Source organism: Penicillium mononematosum (genome assembly GCF_028829835.1).
Source record: "Penicillium mononematosum strain IBT 11891 chromosome Unknown utg000002l:1.0-8112719.0:1.0-8118358.0, whole genome shotgun sequence".
NCBI lineage: Eukaryota > Fungi > Ascomycota > Eurotiomycetes > Eurotiales > Aspergillaceae > Penicillium > Penicillium mononematosum.
In genome coordinates, this window is record NW_026643272.1 from 3,988,375 (window position 1) to 4,016,368 (window position 27,994).

At 49.6% G+C, this 27,994-nt stretch overlaps 11 protein-coding genes across 11 annotated transcripts; 6 read left to right on the forward strand and 5 right to left on the reverse strand.

Annotated features, from left to right (window-relative positions):
- Positions 1-567: 567 nt before the first annotated feature.
- On the forward strand, positions 568-1,205 carry N7519_003297 (uncharacterized protein; the record flags this gene model as incomplete). The annotated part of the gene is made up of 2 exons (XM_057290075.1): positions 568-594; positions 909-1,205. 2 exons carry the CDS (start codon positions 568-570, stop codon positions 1,203-1,205), a joined length of 324 nt encoding a protein of 107 aa, XP_057151277.1.
- A 341-nt stretch (positions 1,206-1,546) lies between these two features.
- Positions 1,547-2,056, forward strand: N7519_003298 (uncharacterized protein; the record flags this gene model as incomplete). Its single annotated transcript, XM_057290076.1, has 1 exon — positions 1,547-2,056. One exon carries the CDS (start codon positions 1,547-1,549, stop codon positions 2,054-2,056), a length of 510 nt encoding a protein of 169 aa, XP_057151278.1.
- Positions 2,057-4,001: 1,945 nt separating this feature from the next.
- On the forward strand, positions 4,002-4,929 carry N7519_003299 (anticodon-binding domain-containing protein; the record flags this gene model as incomplete). The annotated part of the gene is made up of 3 exons (XM_057290077.1): positions 4,002-4,177; positions 4,248-4,758; positions 4,816-4,929. Exons 1-3 carry the CDS (start codon positions 4,047-4,049, stop codon positions 4,927-4,929), a joined length of 756 nt encoding a protein of 251 aa, XP_057151279.1. The 5' UTR covers positions 4,002-4,046.
- Positions 4,930-5,555: 626 nt separating this feature from the next.
- On the reverse strand, positions 5,556-8,310 carry N7519_003300 (uncharacterized protein; the record flags this gene model as incomplete). Its single annotated transcript, XM_057290078.1, has 2 exons — positions 5,556-7,422; positions 7,469-8,310. The coding sequence occupies 2 exons, from the start codon at positions 8,308-8,310 to the stop codon at positions 5,556-5,558; spliced, it is 2,709 nt and encodes a 902-aa protein (XP_057151280.1).
- Positions 8,311-8,989: 679 nt separating this feature from the next.
- On the reverse strand, positions 8,990-10,443 carry N7519_003301 (uncharacterized protein; the record flags this gene model as incomplete). Its single annotated transcript, XM_057290079.1, has 6 exons — positions 8,990-9,320; positions 9,380-9,439; positions 9,506-9,580; positions 9,632-9,848; positions 9,900-9,979; positions 10,055-10,443. 6 exons carry the CDS (start codon positions 10,441-10,443, stop codon positions 8,990-8,992), a joined length of 1,152 nt encoding a protein of 383 aa, XP_057151281.1.
- Positions 10,444-13,071: 2,628 nt separating this feature from the next.
- Positions 13,072-13,653, forward strand: N7519_003302 (mRNA splicing protein SMD1; the record flags this gene model as incomplete). The annotated part of the gene is made up of 3 exons (XM_057290080.1): positions 13,072-13,085; positions 13,182-13,231; positions 13,343-13,653. 3 exons carry the CDS (start codon positions 13,072-13,074, stop codon positions 13,651-13,653), a joined length of 375 nt encoding a protein of 124 aa, XP_057151282.1.
- Positions 13,654-18,000: 4,347 nt separating this feature from the next.
- N7519_003303 (S-adenosylmethionine-dependent methyltransferase) lies at positions 18,001-18,774 on the reverse strand (the record flags this gene model as incomplete). The annotated part of the gene is made up of 1 exon (XM_057290081.1): positions 18,001-18,774. One exon carries the CDS (start codon positions 18,772-18,774, stop codon positions 18,001-18,003), a length of 774 nt encoding a protein of 257 aa, XP_057151283.1.
- A 374-nt stretch (positions 18,775-19,148) lies between these two features.
- On the forward strand, positions 19,149-19,716 carry N7519_003304 (succinate dehydrogenase assembly factor 3; the record flags this gene model as incomplete). The annotated part of the gene is made up of 3 exons (XM_057290082.1): positions 19,149-19,364; positions 19,473-19,572; positions 19,643-19,716. The coding sequence occupies 3 exons, from the start codon at positions 19,149-19,151 to the stop codon at positions 19,714-19,716; spliced, it is 390 nt and encodes a 129-aa protein (XP_057151284.1).
- A 706-nt stretch (positions 19,717-20,422) lies between these two features.
- On the forward strand, positions 20,423-21,243 carry N7519_003305 (GNAT family N-acetyltransferase; the record flags this gene model as incomplete). The annotated part of the gene is made up of 3 exons (XM_057290083.1): positions 20,423-20,804; positions 20,874-20,983; positions 21,073-21,243. 3 exons carry the CDS (start codon positions 20,423-20,425, stop codon positions 21,241-21,243), a joined length of 663 nt encoding a protein of 220 aa, XP_057151285.1.
- A 576-nt stretch (positions 21,244-21,819) lies between these two features.
- N7519_003306 (KAR9 family protein) lies at positions 21,820-24,927 on the reverse strand (the record flags this gene model as incomplete). The annotated part of the gene is made up of 1 exon (XM_057290084.1): positions 21,820-24,927. The coding sequence occupies one exon, from the start codon at positions 24,925-24,927 to the stop codon at positions 21,820-21,822; it is 3,108 nt and encodes a 1,035-aa protein (XP_057151286.1).
- Positions 24,928-25,868: 941 nt separating this feature from the next.
- On the reverse strand, positions 25,869-27,388 carry N7519_003307 (uncharacterized protein; the record flags this gene model as incomplete). The annotated part of the gene is given in 2 exon segments (XM_057290085.1): positions 25,869-26,696; positions 26,711-27,388. 2 exon segments carry the CDS (start codon positions 27,386-27,388, stop codon positions 25,869-25,871), a joined length of 1,506 nt encoding a protein of 501 aa, XP_057151287.1.
- Positions 27,389-27,994: the final 606 nt, after the last annotated feature.

Below are 27,994 nucleotides of genomic sequence, written 5' to 3' on the forward strand. Positions count from 1 at the left end.
ACTCGATATTCGCCACGTCTCTGGATATTTCTAGCCCTATACACGGAGATCAATGCCAATATTGTGAGGAATTAGGATTAATAGGCAGCGAAAATACCCTCTGATATAGAATTCACAATAGAGATTAGGAGTTATATGATATCTCGTAGAATATTGAAAATTCTAAGGTTGTCTTCATTGAATGCCATTTACCTAAGCCTATATCAAGTCCACGGGTCAAAGGTACATTATGTAGAAAGGTCTATTTTACCTAAGGACACTACCCAAGAAGAAAGACATATAGAAAGACTATCAGATAAAATTACCTGAGAAGACCGCAAAGAAGACTACGGCCGCGTAAGTGGCCGTCTACTTAGGAAATCTCGTTAAAAGTCACAGGGAAAGAGCAAAAAGTCACTTGACCTCAGGTGTAGTCGATCCGTGCTACCTCACGACCTCACCCTCTTCTTCTTACACCACCACACCTGCATCCAAAGTGTTCATATCAACGAAATTCATCAATTCCTTATCTGGTTTCTTTAATCACGATCAAAGTAAGTGATTTCTATCCATCTCTGTTGGCTGACAATGGATACAGGCGCTGGTCGCGGCAAGGTAGTTCCATCCAATCCCCAACCCAACTCACATCCCCCCTCCTGCCCCCGCTCCTCATCATCAAAGACACTGGTCACAAGAAGAACACCAGTCTTTAAGTGACCAGTGTGATAAGAAAAACCCAGTCGGTGAAGTCTTAGCCAAAGTGGCAGACCAGAACGCAAGGTCGAACAAAAGGGTGAAGGTCTTGCCTATTAACTAAAACTCTAGAACCGACAGACTTCCTATCTTTCGGTCAAGTTGATAACATCGACCGACCGGCCACATCACCTCAGAGGTGACGGTCAGAAACAAAGGTTAAAGCCCCTCAAAAGGCAAACCAGAAGAAACAATCCAAGGTCAAAGCCCGTAAAAAGGCAGACTACAAAGAACGATTTGATGTCAAAGCCCCTCAAAAGGCAGGCATGAAGAAACAAAGGTTAAAGCCCCTCAGAAGGCAAACCAAAAAGCAGTCTGATGTCAAAGCCCCTCAAAAGGCAGACAAGAAACAATCCGTCCTCGACGGTTTCTTTCAAAAGAGTCAGGGCCACATGCCAAAGACTCCAACTCCTACCACGGGCGGCCAAAGTGCGGAGACCCCGTTCATCAAGAGCGGTAAGGGCCCCGAATAAAGCTCCAATGCTGTTGGGAATCGGACTGGGATCCGATGTTAATGAAAAGGACGATTACTCCTATGGAGGACTGCTCTGTTGGCGATTCCACCAGTCGAACCAACATAAAGACCTCCACAGCGGAAACGCCGGTTCATACCGGCCAACTTTAAGAAAATCTCTCGGACCGTCTTGTTCAAGGAATGGGCTAGTGAGACTAACTTTATGGATTTGCAAAACAAGCCTGCAACTCTCAAATTCTGGTCATTGTTTGTCATACCATGAGTGGCAGTGCTCAGCAATAGGGGGCTATTTCCATCAAGACGGACTGCACCAAGGACTGGTGTTTCGGGCCACACTTCATGCTGGCATACTGTCATGAACGAGAGTTTTTTAAGGGAGACATCCTCGACGAAGTGTATGGTCTAGAACGCGACAAGCCAGACTACATCGATGCGCTGGTTAAAGATTTCTCACCTAACCATGCTCTTGGGCGACAAGGACGAGAACGGCAACAGGTCTCTGGGCCCCAGCAATCTGGATGTTCCTCTTTGGAATCCTTCGAATGCCGGCGTTCGACCGAATTGTCAAGCAAATCACCTTACGAGACATTCCATGCCAGGCTTGGATATCGTTCACATAACGAAGGCCAAATTGTTGGCTTGAACTTGGCCTGTCCGTTGCCCAATGCTTTGTCAACAAGGGTCAGGTCTCAGTGTGGTAACCCACAATGCGACCTAGAAATGAGCGAAAAGACGAACATCCCTTGGCAGATGGGCAGTTTGTTTCCCAAGCTCATCGGATCCTCTGTACTGGCAAAGGCTGCAACAAAGTCGAAGACCCTGACCCTACCAAAAACGCCAAGTTTGTGATGAATCAGTCTAAGCCTGCTCCTTTGTGAGTCCAAATCCAAAGATCAGGGGGTCATTTGTCGAACCCTCGCTATGGTGCCCGTCCAGGCAGCAAGACTCTTGCGGACAAAACGGTTAGCGCTTTACATGTGGGGTTTTTATGAGAGACAAGACCAACAAGTCCGACGAGGAAACCTTTGGTGGTGCCTGAACCATGCACACAATCAAGATCGATATCTTTGTGGTGGCGCCGTGCACTACTGCAGCGCATGCAAAACCAAGTTCAAGCAACTATCCCGCACTCCCAACCACGAAAAGCCCCATCATGGCCCTCGTCCCAGAATGGGTAATCCGCATGGTTTTCTCCTATGTCACTAATGGAGAACCAAGGACGAGACAGTGATTTCTCTCCTTGAACCCGTTTTCTTTCACCTTCGGCCCGAAAGCGATATGTTGCAGGAGTGATGAGCACTCCATGATCCAGTTCTGGCTGGAAAGAAGCAAGGACTATCTGCTAAGGCCCAAGAGAAGAAAGAATGAACACTCGGGTAGCTGCATTACAAAGGTCGAGGCTCTTAACCCGAGCCCACCAGCCCAGCACTCCCTCGGTAGTGGTTGGCAGAGTCCGAGGGCGATGTTAGGACCGTCCTCACGATCTCCGTGCACCAAAGAAGGAGATCGTCATTGAACAAAAGGCCATGGCCCACAAGAGAGCCGGCCCCAACAGCAACGAGCTTGGACCTCTACGCGGTGCTGTTGACTAGTAACCTTTCGGTGAAGCCAACACAAGCTCATATCCCTTTCCCTCCATCTGTCTCTTGTGAGAATGCGATAACATGTATATACCAGATTCAATACACAAAGACCGGGCATTACAAAGACATCCACCATGCTAAGGCAAGTTATGTATCCCTGGAATTTATATTAGGCCTAATCTCTCCACATTTGGCCCGAACCTGGCAGTCTGACTATAGTGTGGCCCTAGATCTCGATTCATTTGACGACAAACGATCCACTGAACGTGCGATCCAACAGCGCCCTGTAGGAGGCCAACCATCCCAATTTTTAGAAATTCTTAACCTTGGCTCTTTTTTCTTCTTCGGAGAGAGACAAGCCATACTTAGGCACGGCATATTTTCTTTTGGCTCCGGTGCAAATGGCCTAGTTTGATGAGGGGGCTGTATAGCCATGACTGGCTTGGATATGTAGGCCACCATAGAGTAAGAGGCAAGTTCCGTTGACCGCCAGAGGGCGAGGATTTCTTCAAAACAAAAGGATAAATTGGTACAGCTATACTGTTTATTAAAATCTCTTATTTGGAAAGAAAATCGAATACAGCCTAGCAAGTTCCACGAGTCATTCATCATTGTCCATATAGTCCAGTCTTTCCATGGACTGGAGGGGCAATACCCACCCATCTTTGAGATATCAGCAAAACATATTGAACTACGTGTATTAGCAGCTGGTCCAATAGGCAATACATGTGGTATATTTCTACAATATTGTAGCATGAAATAGTGTGTTTCAACTATTGATGATTACTTGACCATGTTCTATAGATCCAAGGTTGCCTGAGGCGACGATGAAGTAATCGAAGGTTGGCACTAAACCCAAAAGGGCATCCGTGCAACGTCGACCCTGCCATCTAATCGCAAGTCCTCGAGCCCATTGTTCTTCCATAAATCCTTGGTTTGGGCGTGGTGCTTGTTTTCTGTTCTCTTCTTTTGGGGTTGTGCCAGTTTACCTGCTCCGCTTGAGCCACGCTCGTTTCTCAACAGAGGAGCCGATTGACAGCGTCCAGCCCACCCTCTATCAACAATCCGGGGTGCAATAGCTCCTCGCAGGCAAGCCGACTTCAACTTGTGCCCATCTGCTTCCAATGTCCTGACCCCGTCATATAGGTCTTGACAACTGCGCTACCAACAGTCAACGGGTCTCTCTTGCATCTGGGGGGGATCAGCCTATCTTGGTCGTCGAGCAGCCCATACGTGGAGGCTAGAGCTATAGGTCTATGGCGGAGAACAAGCGCCAGGTTTCAGTAAAGGGCTCTGCGCAGAAACAATCTGGTAACGCAGTAGGCCCCGGAATGGCGACACCCATAGTGCCCTTGGAGGCAGCACTGAGCGGGGCGATCGGTGCCCGGTGAGTCTTATCTGCCAACGATGGTGTACACAAAATCGCAGCGCTGACCTATTCCGTTCTCGCGTTTTAGCGTGCGTATTACGACCGCGCAGCCAATCCAATCGACTTTCGAAGGTACACTGTTCACAGCATGCCCGATCACCAACCTCGTGGCCATCAACACGGCCCCCGCGACCAACCCCGGTGATGCCAAACAGGCACAGAACGGCGACTACCGCGTGATCCCCATCTCGCGCATCCAGAACTTCCAGCTCCTCGCCCTCGCCCCGCCCTCGAACTCCACCTCGTCTTCGTTCGCGGACGCACAGCCCACAATCCAGGCACTCGACACCCGTGCGCTCAAGGCCCGCGAGTCGAAGGCCGTCGGTGAAGCGCTTGACCGTGAGGCGCGTCGTGGCAAGGGCGTCACGACTCAGGCACAGGACTTATTCGATGCTTTCAGCCGCACTATGCCCGCGCGATGGAACGGCCACAACATTATCGTCGCCGATGCTGTGACAATCGCCGCTCCTTACCGCGTTGATGATTGTCGTTCGATCGTGGAGGGTGATACCGCTGCTCTTGCTCGAGTGCGCAAGGTGGTAAGTTATTATCTCGTCATCAATCGCAGAACCAATGGCTAACGTTGTGCAATATAGCTCGAGATGGAGCGCAAGAAGATCGAGCTTCGCAATGCCAGTGCTACTATCGGCTCGACTAGCACCTTCTCCCGCCATCACAATGTCCCTAACGATCAGCGTAAGGGTGGATAATGTGCCCAATCACGCAAGTGCCAGAAACGCAGTCCGATGGAATTGTGGATAGGTCTGATGTCGATTCGAGCGTCTTGGTGGCGCTTGGTCGACGAAGTTGATGGAAATACCCCAGCGAAAATAATGACATTGCAATGGGATAGAGATGATTCGAAAGCGGATCCGACGGGACACTGCGCATTCTGATGGCCTGCCTTATTAAGAAACTATATGCCCTGAACTAGCTTTCTACGGGCTACGCTTGCCATCGAGTTGGACCGTTTGCGTTGCTGCCAGCCGATTTGCCTTGTATCTTGCTTTTGAGCGGGTCGGTGCGCTCAGGCTGAGAATACGAGACAATCCATAGTAACCTAGTCAATTGCTACGATAACACTTTCTTAGGACAATGATATTGCACACTTCAGCCATTGAAACTTCTGTAAATGTGTCATATTTGACAACTGATAGTGACCACTCGCTCCAGATATTGACAAACACGAGATTCAAATGAAAACGAACCCGCTATGAACACTGAAAGCAGACATCTACATGGCTGGTACTGGGTCAAACGGCTCAAAAAGACGCCCACAAATAATAATAAAAAAAGTATGTCATCAATTGCCGTGAGATATTTGCAATGCCTTAATCTAGCTCTCCGCAACTGGGACTCTCCCAGGGACCACCTCACAGATAGTCCCCACAAACCCTTCCAACCCTGATATGGGCATCGTCCCAGAGGCAGAGCTAGATCCAGCAGATGCCACCGTGGCCCCAGATTGAGACGGAGCAGACGCTATGGAGACACTAGGCATAACTAAAACCTGAGACCCAAGTTCCACCCATTCAACAGACGACACTAACGCAAAGGTAATATGGACGTCCTCTTTCAGGGCCTCCGCAGAAGAAGCAGCTCCAACAACGGAAGGAGAGGAAACGCCAGACATTACTTTGCTGATATCGCGAACTGCATCACCCGCGCCGTCAGCGGTATTGCTTGTCGTAGGATTGCCGTTTGATTTCTCATTAGGAGAATGGGGATCGCCGTCAAAGCTGAAAAATTCAGGCTCTGACGGAGAAGGCGGGTCGGAAGGTAATTCCTCCCCAGTCCCAGTCAACGCCATACAAATGACACGGACGGTAGCTCGAATGTTGGCGATGTAGGCAATAGCATTCCCGCCAAGCAAGAGTGGAGGTGAATTTGGAGCCGAAAATTCAGTAGATCGGAAGGTGGCGGTAAAGCCTGTGTGGAAGGGTAGCGCTAATAACGAGGAGCCAGACGGGGTATCATTTGGGGGCGATAGTGGGGCGTGGAAGCTTGAGAGAATCATGCCCTTGCGGATCCGGCCGAAACGCGGTAGACGGCCGTCTTCTGAAATGCCGATGGGTTCGATTCCGATGGTTCCGACTTGGTCTCTAATTAGGCGGCGGACGGGGAGTCGGAGGTCTCTTACGCTGACAACGCGGATACGTTGCCATCTTGCTTGTGAATCTTTGCCGGACAATGAGGTCTGCGGGAAGGATGCCGGGAAATCTCCCGAGGGGCCGGGCCCACTGCGGGACAGTGACCCTCCTTGGGGCTCATTGCCTGGGTCATTTGGGACATCCACTAAGATGGGCCCAATGACCATTTCGTCGCCTATGGAGATATTCCCGCGACGGACTAGCCCGCAGAGAACCATGCCGCGGTTTTCTTGCCCGCCCTTCTCTGAGTCTAGTGAATAGACTTTGGAGGGAGGGATTGCAAATACTTCATCCACATCGAAGATGTTGGCGGAGCTGTGAGAGGGTGTTGGCAGCCCTTTAGGGATGTGCAGAGTTCTTTGAGGGGGTATTGTGGGAATAGGTAGAGATCGAAGGAAGGCATGGAGCTTTCCAATGCCAGAACCATCCACAGCACTGGTAAGCATGATAGGTACGGTGTGTCCCCATTTCCCATCAGCAGCCGCGCACACTTTCTGTACTTGGGTACTGTCCAATGTGCTGACTTGCTGAAGGTCAAGTGGTTTGTCGCCTGCAGGCGATGCAGGCACCATTACAGGTTGTCGTCCAGCTGTTTTCAGCGCAGACAGAACTTTTCCAAGATTGTCCCGTAGTCCGCTGCGGGAAGCAACGTCCAATTTGGTAATGACAACCAACACAGGAACCTCTAACTTCAGGCAAAGTTCTAGATACGACAAACACGTATCAATCTCTGATTGTTCAGTCCCTGCCTGTTCGCTGCCGGGTGTCTCAGCACCACAATTGGCTGGAATGCAGAGCATCGCATAATGTGGAGCCCAGCTGACAAGTCCACGCAGGGTAGATTTCAAATATCGAATAGAGCCGGGTAGATCGGACACAAAAGCCAAACGACCTCCCTTCGAGGCTGCATGAATATCATCCCAACCGGCAACATTGCCGGAAGCGTAGTTGATCACGGTAGGTGGCGCCTCATCCGTGTACCCAATCAGCTCCTGGGCAACCGAACTGGTGATGCCCGATGAGATTTCGTGCCGATGTTTGAGCAGACTCAACCTGCTTTTGCCTCTTCCATTGTCAAGTGCAGATGAGGTCAATGTACCCAGCAAAGAAGTCTTTCCTGCGGTGCTTGGACCTGCGAAGAGAAATGCGAATCTGCTCTGTGTGGGAGTAGTCCTCGTCCAAGACCAACTTATTGCCAGATTTCGGGTGTGCAGCGGTTCTTACGTCGTTATTGGACTTGGTCGGAGAGATATTGTAGAAGTCCAGATCGGGACTAACCAGAGCCTCGGCGACCCAGAGACTTTCGGTGTTGGTTTTGGTTTGGAACCCCGTTGTAGATGGCACCCCCGTTGTTGGTGGTACCCCCAGTGTTGGTGGCTCCCCAGTTGCAGTTGGCTCCCCAGTTGCAGTTGGAGTCCCCGTTGCAGGTGGAGTCCCCGTTGCAGATGGCACCCCCGTTGAAGGTGGAGACACCGTTGCAGATGGCTCCTCGGTTGCAGACGGCTGGGCAGATGGCAAAACTTCGGCCCATTCACACTTCCCAACCACAACTCGGCGGAGCATCTCGACCTTACACCCAATACTAGCAGCCATAGCCTGTAGATTGACCATACTCTCATCCAACTCATCTTGCGTAAGGCCTACAAAAGTACCATCGTCGCCAACCCCAATCTCATACAAGGCACCTTGGCTCTCTTCCAGACCGGGGAGCAAGCGGGCTGGTTTAGAGGGCACACCCGTTTCCAGGGCTGCCTCAGGAATAACAGGCACCACAAGGTTAGAGGTAGTGGATGAGTGAAAAGGTGAAGATTGCTGCAAACGCCACAATAGCTGGGTAGTCAGGCCTTGTAGTCGTTGATGGCGGCTCTGGCTAGACTTGGCTTGCATGGGTCTTGGGGTTGGTTCCAAGCTCGGAGAGGCAGGGGTAGGCGTGTTTGGCATGACGCGGTAATTGTGATGGTACGAACCCCCTATTACATGTCCAGTTGACATTGAGAGATAGGGGCGTCTGGGTCGAAGCAGAAGATGTAATTTGTACTCAGTGGGACCCTCTTGGGGTTCGGGCTCCAATTTTGATATTCCATAGTTGGATAATGAGTCTGGGTCGACGCGTAGTGGGGTGGTGCTGGAACGCGTGCGGATAGCTAAACCCCGGCTACCAGATACATTGATCTGGGGAGTCGATGATCCCGACGTTGACCACGGGGATGACACCCGAGGTGGGTCAGGGTCATAGGTGAAGATGGATGCCATCACAGTTACAATTCAGACTGGTAACAAAGGTATTGGTAATAGGCACATATATGGAGATAGATAGAGTAGTTCTAGAAAGATTCGAGAAGAATAAGGCATTCTGTGGATTTGAAGTCATCTGTGATGCAAGTGCAGTTTAACTGACTCACAAATGGCACGGGCGGAAGCATCACGTGGTCGATATTTGTCCCGCTATTTATCCGCCAAGAAATCGTATGAGAAGTTCTATAGACAGCCTTTTCCCTTTCCCCTTTTCCTCTCAGATAATGTTTCGGCTCCAAATATAAATGCATGATAACAAAATATAATCCTCCTAGAGCCGGGCGCCTTCGCTTTAACGCCGAAATCGAAATAGTACGTATGTCCTCTACTCAGCGGATGATTCCCTCCCTGAGCTTTTACACTTGCCCTGCGCAACGTGGATATTGCGTGCTGTCGTACGTGTAAATACCGCACCGCATATCGGGCATTCAGCCTTAGCCACCACTCCTGACTTTTCTCGCTGGTGGCGGAGAAGATTGCTGAATGTTGAGAACTCACGACCATTGCAACCATGGTCCCAGCACTGTGGTCGGGGGCGCAAATTGAGTACGCGGACAGGGTCAGAATCGGTAGCGGCGGCTGATTCGGGTGAAGAGTATATCGGCTCCGGAGCAGTCATCGATGGTGGCTGAGAGCTGATGGAGGTAGGGTGCGATCTAGTATTTTGGTTTCCGGTCAGTAAACTACATTCCTCGGGTTCGTCGACTCAACTCACGGAATGGGTTGTGTGTCAGGGAAGTAATAGGCAGGTTGGTTTATCATATAAGGAGGAGGGCTATCCCTGGATGTTAGCAACCAGGTCATTGGATCTTTTACACTTCCAACGGTTCATTCGACATACGACGTCATGAGAGGCTGCTCGGGCTGAGAAGTGCCTGGAACAGATTGAGGGTAGAAAGGACGGGCAACGGGTGAACTGAATTGCAAATGTCAGTCTTGTCCGAGGCCAGGTCATCAATCGGCTTACCTTCGAGGCTGACTATGACGGGAAGGATTGCCAGGTGCGAGATAAGACGCCGGTAATTGATGTTCTTGCTGCTGGTATCCATGCAGCGGCACGTTTGAGTGACTTGGATAAACCATCGCATAGCTTGATGGAGGGTATGAAGGATGTGAAGATGGGAATGGCGGGTTCATTTGTCCCGGTTGCAAGGGTTGGTAAGGTCGGTTTGTCCACGCATATTCTGAATGTGTCAGTGAACATCTCCCAAACCACGTCTGGATGAGTTACTTACGCTGAGTATTATGCTGCATTGGGCCAGCAAAATATGTATCTGATACTACTGACATGGGGTATGATGAGATGCCAAGGCCGCTGTTGAGGGGATGCCCTAGTCAGCACAGAACCTGGCCCTGGGGTCATTGCTCATGGCGATTTAGCTTGACGTACCGTTGGTCTTCTGACTCAATTTCTTCTTTAATAGGAGTTGTGTCCTCGATAGAAGACTGTGCCGTTGACTCTGTGGGGTAGTTCGATCCTGGCAGGGTGTGAGGCTGGCTCGTGCCGGGATTCAGCGTTGAATGATTAGAGGGGAGTGGCGGTGCAAATCCTGTTGATTGCGGACCACCTTGCACAGTAGAAATAGGACTCTGAATGTGCTGAACGGGCCAGTGAGATTCTGCTCCAGGAAGGACGCTCTGTGAAAAGTCGGGAGTCTCCGCTGACTGGACTAGTGGAGAAGAAAGCCCAACGTTCGATTGCGCGTCTGAGGCTTTGAGTAGATTGGATGGATTCCTGGAAGAAAATGGTTCCTGTGAGCCAGATCCTCCGGGAAACATTAGGAACTATATAGGTCCCAGACCTGTGAGATTGCAAGCACTGTGGTAGGGGATGGGATGGGGCCAAGATCAAAGTATAAGGGGAAAGGCACTCTAAAGAGGAAGTCAACATACAGTTTGGAGTCCCGATCCGAGTATTTCCTTGATATGGTAAGTTAAAAGCTTTTTTTGCGATTTCAACGGCAGGGAACGGGCGCAATGAAGTATTTAAAAGCTCATATGGGCATTTACTAGCCCCCGCAATCGTTTTAATGATCTAAAAGGTGTTGGGTAGCGTGGCCCACAGTTCAGAAACCAACACCAACTTTCTAGATTTCTTGTGCGCCACTGTGCATCGATGCCGGGTCTACTAAATTGTACTTGAGTCCACTTGTACACCGTCTCAATTGCATATATGATAGAATATCATTGGCTGGCTGCTCCGTCAGAATTCCAATAAGAAAATGAAAATAAAAAAATAAAAAAATAAAAAAAAGATATCCCAGGATCTCCAAATGAGGTGGGCCGATGGGAACTATCACGAGCAGAGTCGGAATTTTGACCCCCACAAGTAACGGGTAAAGCAGAGGATATGCGGGAAAATGGCTCGGGACTGATTACAACTGGGGCCATACGGAGTAGTTTGTACAGTAATGATCCTCCTTAACAGGGGAGATGACCTGGGCATTGAATTCTAGCCCCCATTACAGTCCGGAGTAAATGGGGGCGGATTGGGGGCCAGGACGGCTCTCAATAGTCTAGCGTGTAGCGAGATACTCCGAAATTCCACCTTCTGTATTCGAAAAGAAAAGGGAAATAGGAAATTGGAAATCGGAAATACGAAAAACTGTTCAATAACATGAAGTTGAGAGTTTGAGAGTTCCACCATCCCGGCCCGATGCTTGTCCCCCTATCAGTCTTGGCCCCCACAAACGCGCCGTTGGAAAGAAAAAAAAGAAAAAGGAAAAGGGTTCATATTAAGAACCATACCTATCTAGGAGATCATATCCACAGTTCTAATATAGACTAGTATGCACTAATTTGTTCTTCTTGGGAAAAAAAAAAAGTAGTCGAAAGGTAATGCCCCCATCTAGGTAAATGATAACATTGAAACACCCTAATGCTAAGATTTCAGCCCCAAGTAATCCCGTTCTAGTAAGGATCGTATGTACATGCACAGAGTAGTGCCGGCTCTCGGTTCGTTATTAGCTCCGAAATACTTTTTAAGGTTCGCTGTATTGCTGTCCTCCATACGATGTACTGGTATTATAGGTCTTAGATCGAATATCCGGAATATTGGGGATTAGTGTAGGCAGCTGCGTATCAGAATGGAAAAGCCGTAAGTAATGGTGGGTCTTGTCACAAAGAAACACGGCTAAGACAAATTGTAATTTGTCAGGATCATGATATTCTCTGGTGTTCGACTCTGATTTAGCGCCCTAGCAATTTGTCACTTCCCGAAGGCACTTGGGACTGGGGTTGTCAAAATTCAATCGCCCCTAAGGTCAGGCACGGTCATGATCGGCTCTCTCCACAGGGGGATCCGCACTTGTATCACTTTGCTTCAAGACATGTGTGGTTTCTGCTAATGCACGGTTGATCATTTTGTGCCGCGTGGCCGATGGGGTTAGGAGGACTCCATAGGAAATAAGGTCATGTCCTGACCCTGTTTTATTTTGGAAGTGAAACCTATGACGATCTTTAGGTTCTTGGGGTTAGGACTAGCATTGGTACGGAGTATACGGAGTACTCCAGAATGATTGACTTGACTCAGGGCAGCATACCAAGAGCCTTTCAATGCAGCCCTATTTTTCATTGATTTGGTTTCTTTTGCTGCATGCTTCGCACCTTGGGGCCTAGTTACATTTGCATGGCCTCGTCTAATTTTACAAGGTTGTACTATTCAGTACACCTTGCTCACATTCTTATATGTACATAGGTCATGATGTCGCATTGAACCTACGCTATTGGATGAAACAATGAAACATGACCGTTAGGACTACAGAGATGCTCCGCTGTAAAGCACTCTACCTGAATAACCAAGGCACATCACATGAGCAAGGAAAAATATGAACATGGCATTCCCGATGATCCTACGTTGGCACACCGCTCACCTACCTGCATATCAACCATAAATGCATAAAAGCCGTTGAAACCCACGAAACTTGTCAGGGTGTCAGACACTTTGAAACTCGCTATTTTCAGTAAAACTGCCTGCGAGGAAGGATCAAAACCCCAATTTTGTTTGAATAGCCACGAAAATCAACATTTTCCCAATGCTTGGACTGGTGGAAAATGGGTTTAGGTTGAGCATGTCTCAGACGATCAGAACTACCACGTCGAAGATGAGACAATGGTGGTGAATCAAACGTAGATCATGATTTTCGTCATTTTCAAGAGCCACGTGGAACACAAAGTTTGATTATCGTATGGAATACGGAGTAGAGGAGGTCGAATCCGCAACATCAAGACGTGAAACTACAATCACGTGACCAGTCTCACCTGATCAGATCTTCTCTGACTCTGTGATCCAACAGCATCATCAAAAACCAACGCGTTTTTGGTCCCCACAATCCCTAGCTATCTGCTGGTGTCTTGACATTTTTATTAAATTGAGACTATCCTCAGCTTGCAACTTACTGATCCACTATGAAACTCGTCCGGTATGTGATATTTCTTGTGCGCGGCAATCACCAGCTCCGCTGAACGCACCAAGCACCATCAAACCCACTCCTGCTGACATACGATGATCCTTCTAGCTTTTTGATGAAATGTGCCAATGAGACGGTAACCGTTGAGCTGAAGAATGGTGCGAACCCCCGCGCAATCCCCGCAATCCCCAACCCAAATTCCCCTCGAATATCTCGATCCTTGAAATACGCGAAAGAACTATGTTCTCTAACTCAAGTCCCTCTTCTAGGCACAATCCTTCACGGCACTATTGTGTCTGTCTCCCCTCAGATGAACACTTCTCTCCGGGCCGTCAAGATGACCCCCAAGGGCCGCGACCCCGTTTCTCTCGACACCATCAACATCCGCGGTTCCACGATTCGCTATTACATTCTCCCCGACAGTCTTCCTCTTGATACCCTCCTCGTTGACGACGCACCCAAGCCGAAGAACAAGGCGCGCAAGGAGACAGACCGTGGTCGAGGTGGTGGCCGTGGCGGACCACGAGGCCGTGGAGGGCGCGGAGGCCCCCGCGGTCGTGGTCGTGGACGTGGATTCTAGATTTTCTGTTTTCTTCTGAGAGAACAACTCGGCGTTTGTTTCTGTCTTTCGAAATTCGGTTTGATTTTGCATCATATGGGATACAATTTGTTCCTTTTTCCCACTACCCAGGCCAGGGGTCCCGATTTGGATGGTGGGTGACATACTGAAAAAATTAAGCACTTTTACCGGGGAAATTTTCCCTCGCTCTCAATTCGCTCTTCTCGATATCATGTGCTCAGAGTTTAAGGCTTGGGCAGAAAAAGTAGCTGAACACTAGCTATCAAAAATACCGTGGGATCACCCCCCGAGGAAAGGATACATGCGATCTGGGCGTGCTTCGGTCCGCATTCTTTCCATTCGTCTGCAATACACAAGTCCCGGTCATGCGAGAGTGGAGACGACAATGGCTGTATGCCAAGGGAGGTGTACATAGAAAGCAAACTCAATATGATCTAAGCCACAGCAATATCGAAACAGATGTCCGCAAACATCACGCGATTTTGCGGACACATACATCGTACACGTCTAGTAGTTCGTTCTTCCAAGATTCCGTTGAAGTCTCCGAAGACGTGACAAAAACATGGTGATTTCAGAATATCAGACTGCGCATCTGATATTGGCCATCTACGCCGAGACATCTTAATTAAAAGATCTACAACATGTAGAACATACTAACTTCGGAGTTATAGGGTTAAACCACCGATCTTCGGGGCTTACTCGGCTTATTCTTTGGGAAGCCTGCATAGTATACAACATTGTATGTTGTACGGAGGATTCCGCTCCCGCTTCCAAAGTTCTCAACCCAATATCGTAATGTCGCGGATCTTAGAGGTAAGATTACACTGAGAGACCATGTCTTGCCCAAATAGGTAGTTAATGAACGTGGAGCACATTGGTGCTCTTGCAGACGCTCGTGATCGCTCGGGTTCGCTTCGGTGATCTGCGTATAGAGGGTCAAGGTTTAAGACATGAAAAAGCCTATATCGGTGGGACCAGGGGGAGAATCTGCAGAGTCAGCAGAAACGGGGATTTTATTAGCCGTAATAATGTATGACAGCTTTCAGCCAATGTTACAGAATCATTATGCCACGAGGCAGTCTTCCTGTGCCTCCCGGGCTTCCTGAGTTTCGGAACCGACGGGTGAATCTGAGACCCTTGCCAAGATGTCTCGAGAGGTTCCCGAACGATTTGGCTCAATAAGGCTGTCACCGTAGTCCTGTTCCAGCTAGAGGGACTAAAGTCTGTTGATCCAGCGTCTTGCAGGGATGCCACGGTAGACTGTTTCCGGTTAAACGTTCTGAAGTGCAGTTCTGCCAAGATTTTTATAGTGGTAGGCTGATAAGGACCTTCTAATTCAGGGGTTCTTGCATGCGAATCATCCCCGTTTACATAACTCGATCAAAATGTTTCGGTTTTCGTTTTCGAGACCCGGGTGAAAAGGATTTTAGCATTTAGACTGTAAAATTGGCGAACTCTAACTGAGAAGTATTGCTGACGTCCATTGTCTCATTGCCTCTCCGTATACTCCGCAACGTACAAAAGTACGTATAACCATCATACTCCGTACTATGGTAGTCAGATGACTATGGAGCTTCATTTTCCACGCGTTGATCTATAGGTTTGTTCTAATGTGATCTTCCTTTCGTGCAGGGAGGATATTATTTCCAATTAGCGCGTCAGACGACATGATATTCCAAAGATAAGGTTTGTCCAAGCCTTCATTTCTCGGTTAGCGCAAATCCAGGAAATGTCTCCAAAAATTCGGAGTTATCTTCCCATGCTCTTCGCTAGTATACATGCAACACTGTCATGACCCGCCCAAAGCACGACACCGCCGATCTTAATGAGGACAACCTGCATGTTAGAGTGGATATCATATTGACCGTTTTTACGGAATATTCGTTGGGCATCCCCGGCTCGTCCCGTTCTACAATATACTTTGCGTGGCTAGAAAAGGGGGAGTCAGATCTTCGATCTTTCCCCGATCTGTCCTCGATCTGCCCATGTCTGTAAGGCAATTTTCACATGTGAGTAGTCTACTGTAAATTCAAACGCCGAAATAAATTGCAATAGATGTTGAAGGCAATAACGTTGTTAGCTGTTGAAGGAAGAGCAAAGCATGGTGCTCTAGGGCTAAAGGATCAGATGATCTACATAACAATGTGACAGCTTCCCACGTGGATGTGGGGACTGGCTATTTCGCTGATTGTCAAAGTTTGCAACACGTTTCTTCTCGAAGTCAGTGGAGACTTCCAAGGTTGATCGGATAGGGGACCAATTACATCTTTGTGTTGCATATGCAGTGCCAAATAGATTACAACTAAGAGGATGATATAGCCCTAGGTAAAAGAGGTCCAGATTAGGAAAATGGTTCAGCGACCCACATCTATGACTTGTTCGTATCTGACAGAATACGTACGGAATACGGAGCACGGAGGAGTTTAGAGAGACTATTGAGAATATGCGAGAACCAGATTATCATGTCTAAAACGTCTCACTTGTGGGTGTTACAATATCGTGCATTTAGCCTGTAGGACCAAACACAGCAGGGGTCACTCCGTATATATAAATCAATAAAACGTGAACCACGATGATTTATCCGTCTCCTTTATCCGACAAGCTGAGCAAAAGCAATTTAGTAAGTTTATTATGTTTCTCTTTAGAAAACTAGTCTAATAATAGAAGTCGATATACAACAATGCAATAGCACAATGGCAGATCTGATCCAGTGTTACAGCCTGTGTATCATTTATTTTCTACCAAAGGCGACTAAATGGATATGTGCTTAGCTTCTTGAGTCTCCGCCACATTATCATTAGTTGAGCACATTTCAGAATGCCCCAAAAAGGTACAATGGGATCATGCAATGCATCCACTAGTCTCGCACTTGGCCGTTCCAGCTCAACTGGTTCTTTCAATCCTGGCAGTGCCCCTTGAGCGCCTTTCTTTTCAAAGACAGGATTGGAGTCTAATTCATGAGCCACTTGTGGTAGAGTAAGACTTTTAGTTTCAGCGAGCTCAGGTTGTGCCTTTCCCCGTCTTTCCATCCACGTTTGTGTTCACGACGAATCCAAAATCTAACCCCCAAAATAGCTAAGACAACCCCCAGTGCAACACCAAAACCTGTACCTGATTTAGAACATGTTAAAAAGCCCGGGGGCTTTTCTTCTGACCCTCGAATCATCGTCGTCATCATTATCGTAGCCGGAGTTATAACTGCTGAAGCAGTGGGTGAAACAAACACCGTAACCGGGACTGAAGCAAGGCCAGTGGACTTCCAACGGAGCTCGACTCCGTACGCATTCCAACCACCAATCCCGGAAGTCATATAACCAGAAGTGGTTTTTGTAGTACCCTTTATGTGTTTATACGTTCAATCCAAGTCGACTGTAGCACCGAGGATGCACACCTCGGTACTGTGCCAGAATCTGTCTATACAACAAGGTCATGTGCTAAATGTACAGCAACTTGGCCTATAGTACGGACATATCGGCACGTATTCCATTTTCCCTTTGTTCCTGTGTTTAGTGCGCTTTAATTTGTTTCTGGTAGTTAGGGCAACATGTCCCTATGGTCTCTCCGGCGCTTGTATAATTTGCGGTCATTGCGCAACTGCTAGGGCAAGCGATCCTGGTAGTTGAGCACCAAAATTTCAGATGAAAAAGAATTTGAAGGAGAAATAGGAGAGGTTAAATAATGGGATGATAAAGTGGCTGGTCTGTAAAGCAACCAGTCTACCACTAGTAGCTGTGTTTATCGTATCCAAGATGATGTGCAGTCATTTCGGTAAGATATTACCCGATGCAGAGAGACAGGGAACGAACTATTTAATGTATGACCAATGCATTGCCATAAAGAGAAACCCAGAGCGTCATGCTTATTGCTCCTGCTATAAGCGATTGAAGCCTGTCTTCAGAAAACTACACAGTCAGCCAGAACGGGGGCCTCCAGGCCAAATGTGGTTATTGATGGCCAGTCGACCCGAGCAGCATGGCAAAGAACTGATCACACCATATCCCGCCAGCTAATTCAATTGCATGGTTGACACAGCATCACCGAGCCTGCAGGGTTTGACAAAATCAGCTAGTATGGGTTGGAGATAAGGAACAACAACAAAATCGTGGCCCACTGGCCAAACCAGACCAGGAGAAAAACGCTTCTCGGGAGGTATTTGATATTCTTGAGGCACTCGGCCACATTGGCTGTGAGCGCTACGTCGAGTGGGAATGGACTTGATTTATTCAGTGTTTTCACAATTTCGAACTACTCAGCACTTAACTTGCTAGTGTGTATGTACAGGTATCTTCTCTTTTTGTTGCTGTTCATCAATTCACAAATGGTATCGTTGTTTAATGCATCTGTTCCTCAAGAGCTATCCTCTCTCCATATCCTCACAATGACCAATTTCTCCCACCCAGCCTGCATACCACTCGACCCCGCCGTCTCCGCGCGCCAACCACCCCAGCCACGAATACGCCCCATAACATCATCAGGCCGATTCTGCTTGCAGAGTAAGACATACGCCACACCACGCGCAGACAACACACCAGGAATAGCATCAAGAAGCCTATCGGTGGTTTCCATACCATCCGCTCCGCCCGCATACGTCAACGACAGGAAGTACGAGTCATTGTCGAACTTGGCAGAGCGAGACATGGCCTCTGAAACAGTAGGGTCATTTTCCGCCGCAGAAGGCAGACGCGGTAGATCCTCAGTCGGAACATAGGGCGGATTGAAGAGGAGGACATCGACGCTGCCAGGACGAAGAGGTGCACACAGATCGGCTGTCAATGAAGATATGTGAAGTGATTGAGGAGACGGCTGTTGCTCTGTCTGAATGGCTGTCGTTGCGGTTTTCCACGTTGCGATGCAAGCATTGCGGTTCACATCAGTGCCTAATGTGAGAATATCGCGTCGGCCGAATATCTGTTGGGACTGTGCGGCTGTGAAAGCTAGCACAACGCCAGAGCCTGTGCCTACTTCCACGACTAGTGGTGATGCCTGGTTCTTTGGGAATCGTTCAGAGAGCCATTTTGATTCGGATGCTGATGACAATGTGTCTAGGAAGAGGTATGAGTCCTCTGACGGCTCGTAGATGGTATCAAAGGATACGTGTGAGGTATCTGGCGTGGGAAGCATGGTGTGTGTCTTTTATAAAGGCAAGTTGCTTCTCGGAAATTCGACGTTCATCCACTCTTTTTTTTGGAGATAGTGGGGTTATCTCGAAATTATATGTTGCAGACCGTAGGAACTTGACCTGAGGCGATCACAAATTCCAGCAAGGAAAGTATGTACTATGTACCCAAATAGAATATCCAATGTGAAGCAATTGAATATAATCCAGAATATCAAAAATATCAGCAAATGGCAGAGAAGGAAATGCAACGCAAATCTCGAAACCCGAGACATCCCGACCCGCTGATTCGCGCGTTCTCCTCGCCGCCTTTGCCTCGAAAATCCCCGGAAATTATGTCATTCCCCAATCTTCCCTGAAAGCACCTCCATATTCAAAAATGCGCATTGCTCAGCGTTTACTCATGGCCACGCCGGCCTCGATCGGCTCGAAATCCAGTCTCAGCGAGGCTCTCGCTCTCCTCCCGCCTCTGCAGCTTTACCGGCGTATTCTACGCGTCCATCGCAAACTCGATCCCGAGATGCGCGTCCTGGGCGATTCTTATGTGAAGAATGAGTTCCGTGCGCATCGGGGCGTGGAGAATCCATTGCATATTGTACGTTTATTCTTGGCTGCATTGGTGTGGTTACCGAGTCAAAGAGAAGGGGAAACATAGCGGAAGAGGAAGGCTTGTCGATGCAGTCACTAACATTGGCGACGATAGATCGGGTTTTTGACTGAGTGGCAGCTGTACGCGCAGAAGTTGGAGGGTGATCAATGGACAGGAGATAAGCTGGACAAGGCCAAGTTGGATAAGATGAGTGGTATGTTCTTGACTGTTGTTCGGACTTTGCCTCGGTCGATCAAATTGCTAAGCGTTGGTTTTCATTGCAGATCAGCAACTTGGACAGTTACTCGAGCTTATGCAGGCTCTGAAGAACGGGGGAGAAGGAGAGGAGGGTCAATAAGTCCTCAATCGATTGCATTGGACCGCGGTTGACACTACTACTCCGAGAGTTAGTGGCATCAACTCCAAAAGTTGAGGTCTGGCCTGCCCAATTAATCAAAAATGATCGTCGGCCACAGATTGATTGATCTCAGGGCAGTCAGCCCTGTTTGGTAGGTTTGTGCTGGGAGATGCAGGCATCTCCTATCCGCTCACCAGCGCATATGTATATACTAGGTGTAGGAATAGAAGACTAGAGTTTCACTGGATTCAACAGGTTTGGCAATTCAGGACCGCAACTAAGCTATTCATCATAGAGTATAGTCTTTTCATGACCATATCTGGGACCCTGATGTTGTAGGTTCGGAGCAACTCCGAGAGCTACCTGGGTATATTTCGCACATCTGGGGCATTGACGAGGTGACCACCATGCAAAAAAAAAGGTAATTTCAGCCCTACAGCATTAGATCCATCTAACATGTTCGCATATATGTAGAGATCAACCCAAATCAAACTACTCCAACATCAGTGGAGAACGCCCTACCAATGACAAGCTGACTCATGCAAAATCGGCTGGTGCCGATATGGAGATGGAGAAGAGGGTATATCAATAGTCGAATCCTCTTAACCACTTTAAATCCTCCAATTACCATTCTACCACACCTCACCCTTATCCCCAAACCTATCCCAGTCCACACATCCCAATAGACCTCTCTCATTTACCCAAAATGCCCGCTATTCTGGAAGACCCCTCGACCCGCAATCCCCCACCAAAAGCACACACAGATGCAGCGCCGACCCTAACAGCGAGGAAAACCACCCTCCCCAAGTTCTCCTCCGCGCCAATGACTCTCTACCCCATCACAGGAGGACCGCAAACCGTCCCAAAGGACCTGATCAAGTTCCTGCACGAGGAGTTCAGCGCGGAGATCCTCCGCGGCGGAACGTATCCCATGATGGAGCCGATGGCACTGGACCAGTTCGCTGACTATTGGTTCGGGACGTTTGCGGTCGTGGCGATCTTGGACGATGAAGGGGAGGGGTTAAGGGAGGGAAGGGATTGGAAGAGTATTTGTATGGGAACTTTTTATACCAAGCCTAACTATCCCGGTATGTGGTTTTCCGTCATGTTCGGATGTAATAATCTACACTATAGGAATAAAACACTGACTCTAATAGGCCGCTGCTCTCACGTATGCAATGGAGGCTTCCTCACCACCACTGCCGCACGCGGCAAGGGTGTCGGACAGGCAATGGGCGAAGCCTACCTGGAATTTGCCCCGAGACTGGTACGACTTGAGCCCCTTCGGCTTTCCAATGCTCTTGGATGCTGTTGCTCTATCAGGCATATAACCTGCGTGACTAACTCTTTGGATAGGGATACACATACTCGGTCTTCAACCTGGTTTTCGCTAATAACCCGGCCTCCATCCGCATCTGGGAGAAGCTAGGGTTTAGCGTTATCGGACGGGTTCCCAAGGCTGCGCGGTTGGCGAACAGCGAGGAATTGGTGGATGCGTTGATCTTCGGGCGTGAGCTGGGAAATTAAATGCAGGTTTCAGTTTATTTGAGATGTCCATCCATGTTTCAGATGAAAATCACCATTTCAAGTATATAGGGTCGTGTTGTTACGAATGATGAATTTCCTACGATGAACTACTGCGTATATGTACAATAAACTTGCATGAGAACGAGTAATGTCATTTCCAGGACCAAAGGCACAACTACATATGATAAAACTACAAGGAATAATATTCACAGAGAAGAGAAGCGGAGTGGTAATCAATGACTCAAAATAACCGCGAAATAGATGACCTCAACGCTCAGACCAGACCATGCAAACAATAGGGATATCACGCAAAACCTGACTTGTCAAGATGATGGCTCCCCTTCACGCCGACTGAACACCGATGTGAAATCGAGGTCGAACCGAGATGGGAGGGGTGTAATGCACAAGTAAAAGAACATAGATAGAACATAGATAGAACGAACAAGGTCGTAGAAGTATAGGTAGGAGTCGGACGGTAAGGAGGATAGAATGAGAAAGACGGAGAGAAGGTGATGAGGGTAATAGGTAACACAGGTGTACCTAAGGAACGGTACAAGACGTACAACTCGGTTCCCACTAGCGCCACCGTGGACGAGTATCCACCGGCTTTGGAGTTGCTGCCTCTTTCTCCGTTCGCTTGGGAAGCGGGAGTAGACTGGTTCGCCTGTTGCTAGAATGGCCTAGCGCTGTACCTGGTCGTGACGATTTACTTGGGCTCTCCATCCCACCTGTCGCTCCTGACACACTTCGACTGAAAGCCGTGGGCGGGCCTGCAAAGCTCTGGCGACTGCGAGGTGTGCTTGACATTACTGATGGTCGATGGAGCCGGCTGTACGGCGGTGGGTCGAGGAGCGAGGAGCGCGCCGGTGTAGGGGAGGACACGTTCCTATTTGGACTCCGAGAACCAAATCGGCTCGAGACGCGACTGGCTGATCGAAGGCCACCAGGGATCGGGGATGCGGACGTCTCTCGTCGGAGAGAGTTGGGGAATGGAATTGTTGATGATGGCCGGGATGTACGGGCGAGTGGTGCGGATGACTTCCGCAATGTCGAGTTGTAGCTAGTAGCCGTGTTATTCAAGTTCGTGCTGTTGGTCCAGCGTGGGCGATTGGGAACAGTAGATGGCGGCGCTGGTGTACGAGAACGAGCGGCCGGTGTCGGTGTGAAGTAGTTTGAGGATCTGGAGGATGGGGTAGGAGACGCCAAAACCGTCGGTTGGGGGATCCCAGACTTTCGACCGGTGTAAGGCGCCGTGGGCTGCGGCAAGCTGGAGTAACGACGGTTCGGGGGTAGAGCCGAGCGGGCTGTGGCACTCCCGACTGAACTTCCGCGACGGCTTGAGCCGCCCATTGGCGTTGAGGCGCGCTTGTACCCGTTGCCGGTCATGATAACTGACGACGCAGGCGAGCTTCCTGGGGTCTCGATGGCGCTGCCTGTGGCTGGACTGTCCATGGTGAGGATGCTGGAGATTGAGTCTCGTAGCTGGTGGCCCTTGGTAATTTGCACATCTTCGAGAGATGTATCCATTACCTTAGTGCTAGCCTTGAGAGCATCCGTTCGGGATGTCATGTCGGATAGCAGGCGCAGAATCTCACCATTGACAGTTAAACGGTCGTTGACACCCTTTTGAATGATGGAGACCACACGCTCAATAGCAGGAATATAATGCATTTTCTTCGCCTCATAGCTTTCAATGAGTTTGGTCAGCGTTGACGGATTGTGCACCTGCATGCCGCTTTCCAGCCCTTCTTGTAGCTTCCCAATGCTGCGTTCAACCGATTGAAACATCTTCTGTGCCTGGGCCCCAGCATTGCGGAAAACCAGAATCCACTTGTCTTCTGCCAACTCCTTCAGAAGAGCTTCAGCATCGGTCTCAAGAACTTTATAACTCTTCTCCAAGTGATTGCGCCGGTCTTCAATCTCCTCACATGCACTCGGGAAAATGTTTTCAGCGCGGGCCTGGAACATCGACAGTCGCATGGGCAAAAACTCCAGCGATGCTTTCAAGGGCTGCATACGTGCAAAGATAGCCATGAGATTAGAGTGACTCGTATCATCCTGCGGTGTTTTGATAACTGGAGTATCAGACGCCGAGGCCAGGAGAGGTCCAATACTCAGACGATTCTGTGAGTGTCCGCGGCCTTTGCTGGGGGACTCTTCCACAATCGTCTCCAGCTCATTGATGTCGAGGCCGCCGCTGGTCTCGCCCGTATCCATCAGAGCCTGGTGCCGCTTTTCTTCCATCTCAAATATCAGCCCGCTCAAGTTGTCAACTTCCACACCCACGTCGCCCAAAACGTTTGACCAAAGCTCTTCCCACTCCATTGCCAACTCAACCTGTTCTTTCACACCTTTCAGCTTTTTCTTGATCTGAGTCCAGTTTTGCAGAATGCTCTCCATCTGGCTCACGATCGTGTTCAAGTTATCCACGTCCACATTGGCAATGTCGTCTCGAAGTTGGACATTCTCAATAGCCCTAACGTACACGTTGACCAGGGACTCGAACCGTGTGATCGCTTTATCGACTTCGTCTAGCCCCTCCCGGCCACCAGCCGCAGCCCATTCCACGTCATCTTCAGAATCTAAGCCGCTCAGCACATCTGAGGCCTTCTTAATCCAAATCTGAATTTGCTCTGCGGCACCGTTCAAAGCCCGAACCGCAGCCAAAGCCGTGGAAATGTTTTCGATGCTTGCCTCGAGCGAGGCTGGTTGTGGGAGAGGGATGGAGGTTAGCTGCGAGAGCTGGTTGCTGAAGGAGGCACGGGAGAAAGAGTATATTGAGTCTGCGCGCTGCAAGCCCATTGGGTTGAAATACGACTGTGAGTTGGATGAAGAGCGCGAGTGCACGGTGTCGATGGGAGGCGAGTCTTTGGGAGGTGGTTTCGGAGCAGACTCCTCTTCAGCGGACCGTTCCTCTCTTCGTGCGGTATCATCGACATATTTTTCGAAGTCGGTCCGGTCGTCTCGAACGTCGTTGGAAGCTTGAGTGCTCGACATCGGGGCTGCACGCGGCTGCGCGAGAACCGGCTCTGCGACAGACATGGGCGTGGGTGGGCTGATGTGTTCCACGGGCTGGGCAGTCGCCGAAACAACAGTGGTGGCCGGAGTGGGCAGTTCGGGACCGTCCACGACTGCTTCGGATGACTCCGGGTTCTCTCTTCGCGCGTCTGCAATCTCTTGGAGGATATCTTGGTGGGGTAGCTCGAGCTGGTTCGACGCGCTCCGCTTGAACTCCTGGGTTTGTCCGGGTGATATGTTCGAACGATTCCACGCCTGGCCTTTTCTCGTTACCTTGATCGATAAGTCTTGGTGCAGATTATCAAGCTCCTTCAGGTGCTCTTGGGGGATCCGACCGACTGCATTGGCATGCCGGTTCTGCGTCGCAGTCTTGTTACTGCTATCCAGCAGCTTGACCCGAGCCGCGAGGGCGGGAGAAAGTCGGCGGAGGATGGATGTTCGGCCGGCGCTGGTTGGCTCAGCAGGGGCGGGTTCTTCTTCGTTGTTGCTGCTCCCTAAACTCCACAGCGATGATTTGGACTTCAGGCGTCGGAGGGTGGAGGTACTATCATTTGGAGAGACGGAGAGCGCGGGGGTGAGCGACGGGGGGGATGTTGGTGTGGACGTGTTGGGGGGTTGCGTCGCGCGGTCGGTCGCAAAAGTTGGACTGTCGGCTGTGGCATGCATGGAGACAGGCCCTGGGGGTATTGAAAGAGCAAAAGGACCAAAGGATGGAGTTCAGACAGGGATACCAGGAATGTTTCGTCTTGTTTCGGGGGTAACAGGAAGTCCCTTTTTTTTCACGGTTTAAGGCTGCACATGTGGCTTTCTGGCTGTTCAAAGAGTCGGAGAGAAATGCTACTACATGACAAGAATTAATGGAGGTTCTAGATGCAAAGTCTCATCAACTTGGAGATATCGGGCAGCAACCGTTGAAACAAAAAGAGGGATAAAGTGGCCATGGGCCATTTACTCTGCAGAATGGGGGTACCTCCAGCCCCGTACTATTAACTATGGGGCCCGATGTACCCCCTCGGTATGTAATTCAAGGGGATCACCGAAATGAGATTCATTTCACTTTTGTTTTTGTCTTCTTTTTGTGCTCTGGATTTTCTTTATTTCAATGGTTTCGGTTGAACGGCCTTCGCTGTTTCTGCTAGCACACTAGACCTGTAAGTATATCAACGTTGAATCCAACTTCAACCCTATATTCCGTTCATATTGTACATATATTGTACACCCTCTGCGCACGAGGTTTTGTCGATCAGGTCAAAGCACTAGACACGTTAGAAATAAATCAATGCCCAAGGGAGTTAGTTCCTTTTTTGCATATTCCGATCAGCACCCATATGTCCCTACACGGTCTGAACACGAAAGAAAGACACGGGGATGAATGTTCCAAGCTTCAAATGATGCATGTACGCGTCTATGGAATGAAACACAATAAAATATACAATAAAATAAAAATTCCAAAAGAGACAATCAACAAAAACCAAAATATGCAGAGGCAGAACAGTCGGGGACAATTCAGGGGTATCGTATCAAGTGCCCATAAAGATATCAAAGAGAAAAAAGAAACAATCGAGATGCAAACATGAACTTCCAACACTTCAATACTTCAAACACTTTCAAATCAACCCAGCACTCGGGGGTCGCCCAGGGTTAGCCGCCTGCCAATCACGCACCAGCTCTTCACGGACAGTTTTGCACCAAGCCAGCAGTGCAGTATCGAATAGCTTCCAAGCGGCAGTGCCACTATTCTGTACAACACCCATAACATCAACATCCAGCCGGAGCTCCCACCGGAGTTGTGCAGCTTTCACCCAGAACTGAAGATTTTCAGTCTGCCGGTACGGCTTGGCAATGTCTAGGTGGTAAGCCGTGATTTCGCCAAATTGACGTTTCGACTTCTTGATCGCAAGGTTGTGTAACTGAACCAGGGCACGGCCGTCCCGGAACCTATCAAGAAACGCGGTGGGAAGGGAGTCATCGGGAGCCTCCTCAACCGGTGTCCAAGTCGGCAAGGAGTCACCGCCAGGCAACAAGCTGCGCAGGAAGGATTCCTCGCGGGAGCGCTCACGGCCTCTCCAATCGCCCGCGGCCCAATCCCAGTTCTGCCGCTCTTGAGCTTCAAGGTCTTCGAGCGCTTTCTCGCGGGCCAGCATGGTGCGCACAGCCGCCATCCACCCCTGGATCCGCTCCCGTTCCTCCTCTCGCAGACCGCTGGCAAAATGCCGCGCAGCCCACCGCTTCAACACTTCCAGGACATCGAAAAGTTCCTTGCGGATTTCTCGTTCGCTCTTTATTGATGATAGGCGCTCTGGATTCTCATGGGTGGTGTAGTAAATCTTCGCGGCACGGATTGCATTTGTAACATCGTCCAGGATGCACATACCCTGCGCCTCCTCCTTATTCATCGGGGTCGGGGCCTGCCCGGATTGATCATCCTCGTTTGTCTCGGGGATATCACCCGGAGAAAGACTTGACCGGAGAATTGGGCGGGAGGAGGCTCCGCCCCATTTTCAATTGCCTCGATATTAGCCTCTGCCTTATCCAGCGCGAGCGTAAGCTGCCGGCGCAAGAAAATCAGATCTGGCGGAGGAGGGATGTGGTGCGTTTTGATGCTGTACGTGCTGACTGTAGGCGGCAGCATCACCTCGGCGTCCTCGTCCTCGAATTCACCCTCTGCCGGGTCTGCTATATCTGATGGGCTCGCGACCATATCTTCATCCATATGTCGTTGATTAGGGGTGATCAGGACTCGTGGCACATTATCCTTGTTTTTCTTGCCCTTTTCCCACTCGCGGCCCCTCCCGCTCTTCCCATCCAGTAGACCCGTCCGCGCAAAATAGTATTGTAAGTGGGCGATACTGCCGAGACTCATGACGCTGTCGCGGTGGCGGGCCGAGTCCGAGAATTCAGCACCCAATGCACGGGTATATCCATGGCGGCGGGATGATGTTGAGACGGATGATCTGGCATCTCCGGAGGTGGCGGAGGACACTGAGCGGGAGGACTCGGAGGAAAATGTACGGTCTGGGGAGGAATAGGAGGAGATAGCTGGCGTTGCCGGGATAGAGGGCGACGGCGAGGAGGCCCGGATAGACGCTGTCATCTTGGAGTCCATGGACCGTCGTGGCGCATCCATCTTGGTTAATTTTGAATTGTTCAGCGTGGCCTGTTTCACCGGCCCAAATTTGGTGGAGCTGGGTCGCGTGAAGATCAATCACTAGAACGTGCCCAGTGACGGATATTCTGCGGGGGATGATGTGACGTTAACAATGAGGCCTAGGCAATCCCCAGACGGGCAACGGCTTTTATATAAATGGATTAATGAAAGGACGAAGGTTTAATGAGACCTGCAGGATCGACGGGCGAGAAACTGCTTTTGGGCCAAAAGGGGGGGGCTTCGACTAACCGGGGCTAAAAGGGGAAGCGGGTCAACCACATGGGGATGAAAGAGATGAGTGTTCCTATTCCACCAAAAAAACGACCCAATGAGGCCCGTAAGGCCCCCTTGTCATTTCGCGATTGCCCATTGTTGGAAGTTATGAAGCTACCTAGGTACATTAATGCTGTATAGTTCCAAAGGCCTCGAACATCGGTTCCTGGATTGTCCTGGTTGGGTTTAGCTTACGCCCCGCGTTCCATGGTTGAATTCAAGGCTTTGGAACCTTACGTTGAAGGTAAACATACATGGAAGTACATAATGTACAATAACATAACATACTTCAATGTTGCCAGTAAAAGAGAG